This window comes from Cyrtonyx montezumae, unplaced genomic scaffold, assembly GCF_038088225.1.
Source record: "Cyrtonyx montezumae isolate F1298 unplaced genomic scaffold, pur_monq_1.0 scaffold_31, whole genome shotgun sequence".
Classification (NCBI taxonomy): Eukaryota; Metazoa; Chordata; class Aves; order Galliformes; family Odontophoridae; genus Cyrtonyx; species Cyrtonyx montezumae.
In genome coordinates this window covers 1,786,689-1,795,969 of record NW_027072036.1, presented here as the reverse complement: position 1 = coordinate 1,795,969, position 9,281 = coordinate 1,786,689, and the positions used below count along the sequence as shown (strand labels likewise).

The 9,281-nt window shown below is 51.8% G+C and overlaps 1 protein-coding gene across 1 annotated transcript; it reads right to left on the bottom strand.

The window, feature by feature from the left end:
• Positions 1–444: 444 nt before the first annotated feature.
• On the bottom strand, positions 445–2,871 carry CITED4 (Cbp/p300 interacting transactivator with Glu/Asp rich carboxy-terminal domain 4). Its single transcript, XM_065744622.1, has 2 exons — positions 2,825–2,871; positions 445–2,554 (listed from the first exon to the last, which is right to left on the bottom strand). Exon 2 carries the CDS (start codon positions 2,540–2,542, stop codon positions 1,925–1,927), a length of 618 nt encoding a protein of 205 aa, XP_065600694.1. The 5' UTR covers positions 2,543–2,554; positions 2,825–2,871; the 3' UTR covers positions 445–1,924.
• Between the last annotated feature and the right edge of the window lie 6,410 nt (positions 2,872–9,281).

Sequence of the window (9,281 nt, the reverse complement as noted above, 5' to 3'; positions counted from 1 at the left end):
TTCTTTGCAGGTCATTGGCAGCAAATCACCCCCAAGCAGACAGCCCAAATGGAGCTCTCAGCTCTTTAACATCAGCCTTGCACACTTACTTTAAAGCTGCACAAGGAACAAATCCATGGGACACCAACAGATGATTCAAAGTGGGGCCAAAATTATTCAGCCACTTGAACAGCAGCATCCACAACCCCATTGTTGCAGGGCAGTAGAGACACTTGGGAATACTCCTGCACTGCAAGAGGGCTTGCTGGGAACCACTCAGAGAAAAATCATAGCTCTGGGAGAGCTAAAGGCCATCTTGCTTTTTTTTAAAGCAGGACCTTTACGGCATAGAAAACAGTAGTAGAGGTCTCTGAGTGCAGATGTAACCCAGCTGATGGAGATACTCGTGGTCTGCAAGAAGAGCTGAAGAGTCCCTACACACATCTGAGCACTTTGGGGTCAGGCAGCAGCAGCCACCATCCACAGGACATCAACCTCAGTACCAAGAAGCACTTCACCTTCCCAGCCACGCTACAAGGATTGGCTTATTCTGGGCATTAAGCTCCAAACACAATCCTCACAACTCAGGTGTCAGGTTGTGGTCAGTGGCGATGGGATTCACCAATAGGAGCGAAGAAACCACTTCTTCCCACTGTTCCACACTGCGCCCACTCCAGAGACAGCACTGAACAAACGCACACTGGAGATGTTTCAGCTTTTATTTGCAAATTCATCCGTACATTCTCTCTCGGTTGTTGAGCTATCAGCAGCAGGGGGCAGCAGCAACTAGGAGTTAACGGGAGCTTTCCACAGTGCCTGGAAACGAGAGACAGCAAAGGAAACAAAACCCCACCAGCTTTTACATGTAACCTTTCCCGAGTAAGGAAATTAGGAATCGAGTCATCTTTATCACTTTCCGAGGGTGTTAGATTTACACAGCCCTGTGTGCTCAGCATAAAGACCTCGGGCTGCAGGGACTATCTGAAGTGCAGCTTGAAAACTACCCCAGGTTTTCTTTTTCCTGAAGCCAGCATCTTAAAGCTGCAGTTCTCTCCAAGCATCCTTCCCAGCAGTCCCAAAGCCAAATAACAAAAGGAGCCCTTTGCAAATAAATAATCATAGGAAAAATAAATAGGAATAGCTCTGGAATATACAGTTGCATGGTCTTTATTTGGTTTCAGAGGTGGAAAAAAGTGGAGCCAGACTGCAGCTTTAAGCCTTATGCCTGAATCAACCTCAAACACTGGGTAAATTTTACAGTTGATTGCTAATTGTACATGTCAGAGACCCATAGTTCCACAGGGATGAACATTTAGGCACCTATACACACCCTTCCCCAAGGCATAGTTATTTTGCTCAGTCTGTTCAGGGGGATAAAAAAAAAGCCTGCTGGAGGAAAAGTGCCCCTTTCTGAGCTGAACAGACAAGACTGAAAACCTATTCACTGTCACAGCAGAAAGTCCCAAGAAATAATCTAACCCCACCCACGTTTGCAAGGGCAAACTAGTTCAAACCATGCAGCGGGGAGACAATCCTCTCTCTGGGGATCCTTTAACTTTGCTGGCACTGCAGAATCCTTGAGCAAATCCAGCTCCCGGCAGGGCTGCCAGCTGCCCATCGCTCCCTGTGCTCAAAGCCTGGTTGTGGAAAGTCGTAAGTCCATTACTTCCATTTAAGCCAGAAATCCTGTTAATGCCATTTAGAGGCAGCTCTACAGAAAGAGTTCTTGATCTGCTGTTTGGGGTACACACTCCCTCCCCATGAACTCCCAAATGGAAAAACCACACGAGAAAAGCAATCCATTGCAAGCCAGTGTCCGATGATTGTCTCTTTAGGGAGGTCAGGAATCCAGGACAGGACAAGGCAGGGGAAGGGAGGAGGATGGCAGGTGGAGAAGGAAGTTAGAAACAAAACCACTAAGACACAAGGAGGAGCTCAAAGCCCCTCAACAGCTGATGGCACTGGGTTGCTGTTTGCTAACAAAGTCTGAAATGAAGTCAAACTCGTTCTGTCCCAAGAACAGCTCTGGCAGCTCCTGAATCCGGTCCAACCCCAGTTCCAGGACAAGGGATGTCAAAACCTCCTCATCTATGAGATCAGTGTCCATAAAGTTCAAGGTCAGAGCCGGTGAGGGCATGTGCTGCATGCCTGGGTGCTGGCTTGGCCCCACTCTGTACTGCTGAGTACCAGCTCCCAGGGGCCCGTTGCTCATGCCCAGGGGGTGACCCTGGTACTGGGTGTTGAGTTTTTGTAGGTGCATACTAGCCATGAGCTGCTGGGTGCCCACTGGCCCCATGTACTGCTGCTGCTGTTGACTTGGGCCATTGAACATCATTGCATTCTGCATCTGGTGGTGGCTCATCTGCCCGCTGAGGTTGGGTCTGGGCCTCATCGCACCATCCATTCCAGCCCCTCCATATGGCATCATCTGACCAGCTGCAGGTAGCGTCCTCAGCACATGCTGCCCATGCTGCGGTGGTCCCTGCAGCCCACTCACACCCATCCGGTAGCTCTGCAGCCCAGTGCCACCGTGGTTCATGGACATCATCATGTGTTCAGCCATAGCTCCAGGCCCCTGCAAGGCGACACACGGCTCAGGGAAAGGCTCCCAGGAATAGCACCGCTTCCCACTCCCGTCCAAGACGACTTCCACCGAGGAGCCCGGAGCACCCCCCGCCTTCGCCCCGCGTGGAAGGCACGGCGCTGCACCCTCCCAGGGAGCCGAGCTACAGCCCGCCCGCCCGCTGCCGGCCGGTAAAGCCCAGCGCGCCTCGAACCGCGGCGCCCCTGCGCACCGCCCCAGGACCGCGGCGGGGAGCCTGGCTGTGTCCGCGCGGGTACGCACCGATCCGGGGCTCCAGCGGATCCGAGCACCGACCGCACCGCTCGGCTTGGCTCCGGGCTCAGCTCGCTATATGCAGGGAGCGCAGCTCCCGGCACTTATAGAGGAGCGGACAGGGGCGGGACACCCAGCCCAGCCCTCCTCCACCCATTGGAGGCGCGGCCCAGGGCTGCCCGGCCCCCGACAGCACAATGGCCTGCCCGCTGCCCGGCTTGGAGGCTGGACCTCGGCACGGCACGGCACAGCAGCCGATGGGGCCCTCCACTGTCACGACATGTCACGGTTATGGCGCGAGAATGGCCGGCTGCCTCCAGCACGGGGGTCACTGAAGTTGGCACGTCCCCACCAGGTTCCCTCCCTGGATCCGAGGCGCTGGCTCCTCGTGGAGGGGGGAAGAGTACAGCCCCGCGGCACCCTGTGTCCTACAGACTCTCCTGGGAGTCAGGGGCTCATGTGCCTTGGTGTAAGGGTGGGCCTGGGGTGCTGGGAAACTACTGGCGGGCCATTTCCCTGTCCATGCAAGTGGGGAATGGTGGTACATTCACATGAAGCACCAATTTTGAACTGCACTTCTTTCATTGTGTTCTCTTGCATTTGGTATGGCTGTCTCCTGCCTCCTGAGCAGGGAGGTCATTCACCTGATACTGCAAATGGCATTAGATCAGCTCTCTGAGGGTGTCAGCCTCCTTTATCTTCTTCCCTACTGTTGCTCTGACAAAGCCTTTGCACCCAATAGCACTGTGGCGGCTGTGTTGGATTTCTTGTTCATACTGAAGGATGTGCATGCAAAGGTTTTTTGAATGCTGCCAGAGCTGCTGCAGCCTGGTCCCTGCAAGCAGCATGCACCATGAGAAGAGACTTTGCTGGCCTGCAGTTCTTGCTGCATGAGCAGCAATGGGATGATACCTCACAGAGAAGCCTTACCAGCCAACATGACTGAGGTCGCTCACACAGCAGCATCAGCTAGATGCCTTCATTCCCCTGCTGGCAGTGCCCTCCCAGCAGGGATGCATTGACATTGCCAAAGTGCAGCTGGTAGCAAGGTGAATGTTACAAGCGGAAATTTGCTGGTATAACTCTTTCTGCAGCAGTGTCTTTACTCTGTGCATGCAGTTTTGCTCACTGTGTCCCAGTGCAACCCACCTGCTTCTCTGCAGAGCTGTGCTAGCCAGGTAATATTAACTCAGCACTGGTGCTCTCTGGAGGACCTGGCTCTTCCCTGTAGCGTATGAAAGTGCAGTGGTGACTTTTCCCCTTTATTTTGTTGTTTTGATGGAAAATTTCTTTCTTGAAGGCATTAGTACTGCATGGTTACACACTTGGAAGGCAGGTGATGGCAAAGCTAAACTTGCTTCCCCAGCTCCATTCCACTTCTGTGTGTGCGCTTTCCTGTGCAGCCTTTAAATTCAGCGTTACAGATCACAGCTCTGATAATAACAGCTCTTTTCTGGAGACTTGGAGCAGGCAGCTGCATGGAGCTAGATAGCATTTATGTCTTCTGCATATCCCTCTTGCTCACAGACCCTGTTGAGGATGAGGAAGTGCCTACAGAGTGTTCCAAAGGTTGCCAAAGTTGTTTGTTTTCAACTGCATTACTTCAGAAATAAGGCCCAAATGTCACAAAGAGACTGATGTTGGGCAGTGCAGGCACTGTGGGGGAGCGCCTCGTCACACAGCACTGACTCAAGGGGTTCCTTCTATGGAACATCTCTATATCAAAACACCTTAAACCAACAGCTCAGTGAAGGGAATGCTCTCTGAGGTGAGCAGCCAGGAGCAGAAAGCACCTTCCCATCCCTGGACAGAGCACAGGGCATTAACCTCTGGGACGTTCTGTTTGCTGTGATTGTTTGTGTCACCTTCTGCCTCATTAAGTGCCTGGGATGAGTTTCAGGTGTTGTTGGTGAGCCTCTAACTGATGAATCAGTTGTTTAATTGTTTAATGTAATTATATAATGATTGTTTTTTAACACTAGGGATTTTCACAAATGCATTTTTGAGTGCTCATAAACACTTGCTCCTGCACATATACCCTCATGACGGAGAGTTCATCTGCAGATGCACACCCAGGTGAGGAACAGATTTGAGGGGAGTGTCTGCCTTCACCATTGCAGATTTTTCCAGATGTGAAATCCTCTCTCAGCCAGAGGAGAGGTGTGGAGCTTGAGCTCTGCTTATGGCAGGAATTCCTGAGCAAATGTAGCAGGGAGAAGAGGCTCTCCACGTTTCAATTACAGAAGACCCCAAGGGTGGTAAATGCCTCATTCACTTTGCAAACAAGTTGGCAGGTGAGAAAGCATCTTACAGAAAATCCCCTCCCTCTTCACAGCAGCTTTTCTCCCTTCTTCAGGAAGCAGAAGCCAGATCAGCAACTCATTCACCCAGAGCACCATTCAGCCAGAGATGGAGCCCTTGTGGCTGGGGGCAGCTCTCTGATCTGTCTCACTTTGTCCTGTTATGTTTCACCTGCATAACCTGTGGTGTTTGGAGAACTGAGTACCTGCAAGAAAAGGGGTACGGGGCAGAGAGATGTATCCACATACCCATCTGTAATCAGTCCCTGGACACAGTGGGGACTTTCTGGGGAAGCAGATGAACAGTTTACATATCAGCTCCAGCCCTGAGGGCTGTCGGTTGGCCACCCCTGCCTTAAGTCACCGCAGAGGCCACCTCCTTCTGCATGTCATTCATGGCTTCCTGGTACAGGACTTCCCCAGTCTGCCTGCCCTGCTGTCATCAGCCTGCTCTCGAGAGTGGGTGATACTGGTGCAACATCCAGGGGATAACATAACCAGACAGATTGGAGAGCTGACCCCAGCCAAAAGAGCTCAGTTTCTGGCTGAATTATTTTCAGGCTGGATGAGTTGCTGATCTGGTTTCTCCTTCCAGAAGGAGAAGTGAGATTAGCCAGCATGAAGAGGGAGGGGATTTTCATGCTTCGTGCCTGGGAATTAATGAGAATGCTGTTCTGGAGGCACTGGTTTGGCTCTGCATGACTTCGGGATCTGGAAGCACCACCTGTGCGTGTGTCCCAGGTCAAGGCACCTATGTAGGTTCATCAAATCAGCAACCTGAGCACCATAACACTGCAAACATTTTATTTTCCCTCCTAAGAGGGTGCCTGCAGCCTGCTTTACACCTACATTGTGTTACTTGTGCTTTTGCTTATAGGTGTCCCCTCCTCATATTTTATCCCTGCTCATCACGCACTGACTGCACAGCTCCAGTGATATCACTGTGGTAAAGTCTGCATGTCCCCAAAACCAGGGGGACAAGAGATGAGAACACACAGGCAAAGCTCTGTGGGTTGTAGAAGGTACTGATGGATGGGGAGGGTTTATTTTGGGGCATTTCTTTTGTCCATGTAATTCCCACTATGCACCTTATCTTAAACCCACCCAACTGCTATGGGATGTAATATACCTTTGCATGGAGACTGCAGAACAACTTCAGTAGCCGTGTGAGCCACGTATTAGGGCATAAACAGAAGGATCTGAGGAATCTCATGATTCAAAATCTCCTGAAATGGAGTCTGACTCCATGCTTGGCTCTGCAGAGCTCCTGTAAGTTCCAAAACTAAAGTGATTTGAAATATGACCTATTAAGGAAAGGATGAGGGACAGACATCCATAAGTCCCATTACAGCCTCCCACTCACTGAAGGACAAAGGCTGAGAATAGAGATGTGGAGTGGAAGGCTGGAAGTCTGCAGCGCTGTGAACGATGTTGAGATTCATCAGCTACAGCTGCAACTGGGTCCGTGGCTGTGGGCAGATGTGGGGCAGAAATATGTACAAATCACCTCCACATCAGCCTATCCTTGTCTGAATCACAGAGGATTCCTGAAGCATTGCTTTTCCCTAAAGGGCACAGGATGCCAGGCATCTGCATGGCTCTCCTCTCGCATTCTCTTGGCTTGCAGCAGCTCCCATGGGCAAAGCAGACTGAGGTTCGGCTGGTTGGCTGTGGCATTTGTGAAAGACTTGGGTTGGACAAAGCCAGATCTGAATCACTAAAGCAAGCACTGAGTTCCCTGAGGTGCAGAATAGGTCACATTGTATGCAGGACGGTTGGCTATTAAACAACAAAGCAAGCATTGTATGTGCCATGCTTCTGTAATGCAGCCATGAGTGTGCAACTGTCCTCACATCACTGCACTCCGTTGGGTCTGTGGGGGGCTCCCCTTTGTCCCAGCACTTGGTGACCATCTGTGCAGGATCTGTTTGGAAGGACAATTGCAATGGTTTGAGAAACTCTACTTTGAAGCTGTGAAGTCCAATGGAAGCAATGGTGCTATCAGCACTGAACCAGGAACAAATTCCAATGGAATTCCTCCAATGTGGCTTTAAATAATGATGTCAACAAGCCAGAATTTAGAAGTTCAATTAATATTAGGCTCCTTAACATGGGATGTAGCTCTGACAAAAGAAAATATTGCCCAACAGCATCTTATTTTAGACACCTGTTACCAGGGCTATTTCTTGTCTCCAAGTGGACAAGCGAGGGGACAAGAACCATTTCCCTGGACAGGACATGGGGAATCTGCCTCTGCACGAGCTGAGCAAACCCTGCATCCCAACCTGTGGCTGGGTCTACCCTGAGAGAACGTGAGCTTCTTAAAAACACTTTGATTTCAATTCAGAGAAAAGAAGTGGAGCTTACAAGAAAGCATGATGCACCTCCTCACTGGGGCTCTGGGCACTCGTGGTCTGGTGGCAGTGGCAACAGAAGGATGCACTGAACAGCAACCCAAATTTCCCTCTCCTGATGAAAGGCTCCTCTAGGAGAGATGAATCCAAGTGCCACATTATCCTGTGATTCCTCGTCTGCTTTTAGAGAGAAACACTTTCTAAAGTGCAGGAGGTGTTACCCAGAGCATGGGAGGGTTTGGTGCAGCTTCTGAAGGCACAGAGGTAGCCAGGCCAGCAGCTGAGTCCGGTGCGTGTGTGCTCCAGCCACTGAGCTGCTGGCCCAGCTTGTAAACAACTTTTTTTTTTTTTCTTCTTCTTCCCTCTGGGCTAATCTTGTTCTGTGGGGGCAGATAACATCACTGGAATTTTTCCAGCGTCCTTTGCAAGCACCTCCTGCTTTGGACTTTGGTTGAGACTCACACGACTGAGACACGAGCTTCCCCCCTTTGCTTTCTCTTGCCTCCTCTCCCCTGGCTGCTCCTTGCTCTGTGCCTGAGGTTTTCAGCCTGGGGAAGGGGGCAGGCAGCTGAGCCCAGCACAGTGAGGTGCCCCCCAGCCCTCCTGCTCTGTGCTCTCAGGGTCAGTCTGCCGTGCCACACAGCCGTGGGGATGCTGCTGGTGGGGCTGGGGGACGCTGCTGGTGGGGCTGGGGGCAGCTCTCCTGGCAGCTGCTGTCTGTGCTCCATAGACTGCACCCTGGTGCCCCAAGCCAGCCCTGGTGCCAGACAGGCTGTCCTTGTGTACAAGGACAGATCCAACGTGGGTCCGTTCTTGCACAGTCCCCCCAGCACCCCCCACGATTATCCTGCCCAGTACCAAGTGCATCCCTTCCCCTGCACCAGCCAAGCCAAAAGAGAGATCCCGTCTCACTCCAGGAACCTGTAGGTCTGTGTCAGCTTAAGAAACCCGAGGCCTGGCTGCTGCTGGACACTGCCATGGGGTTTTGCTGGTTGTCCTGGTCACTGGGATCTCCCCCAAGCTGGGCTGGAATAAATAACAGCAATTTCTCTGGCAGTGAGCCCGCTGAGTCAGGGCTCCCATTGCATGGCCACGTCTTCTTGGGACCCCTCTGCCCATTCCTCCCAGCACCATCCTACTGGAATCAGGCCTGCTGCAGTGGGAGCAGTGGAGCTTGGCAGCACTGGGGCTTCCCCTTCCAACTGGTGCAGTGCTCCTCACTCTGCATGGCACAGTCAAAGACCCTGAGGTTTTTTCTCATTATCTCTTGGTGCTCCTGTGGCTGCTGGTGGTTTCTCTGCTCCACCAAAATTGCTTCATGCAATTGTTGGGCATTTGGAGGCGTGGGGTAGTCGGGGCCATGGCTGTGGGTTTCTGGGGGGCTTAGGCTGGAGTTTTGTGCACTGTCATCAGAAGGAGATGTTGCTGTTTATTTTCCTTCTCTTTCCTTCATGTTATGCAACCTCTTTTTCAACAGGCAGTGGCTGTTTTCCCCGGGTTCGATGTGGCTTTGGAGAGAGAAACCACCTCCTGTCCACCATTGGCTGTGCTGTGTTTGTTGGAGAGGCACTTTGAGTCCTTTGCTCAGCACTGTTCCCTCAGTCTGGGTCCCAGCAAAGGCAGTGTTGGGATAATCAGTGCTCATGGGCATGGGGTGGGCTACAGCAGAGCTGGGAACAGATGATTCTCCGGGTATTTCCTCATGGATATGAGGATACTTCCCTGCCTCACTCTGCTCCTCTCATGCCCTGGAGGACATTAGGATGCCCGACTGCTTTTTTTGCCTGCTAAGCAATCTGAGCACAGGCCATG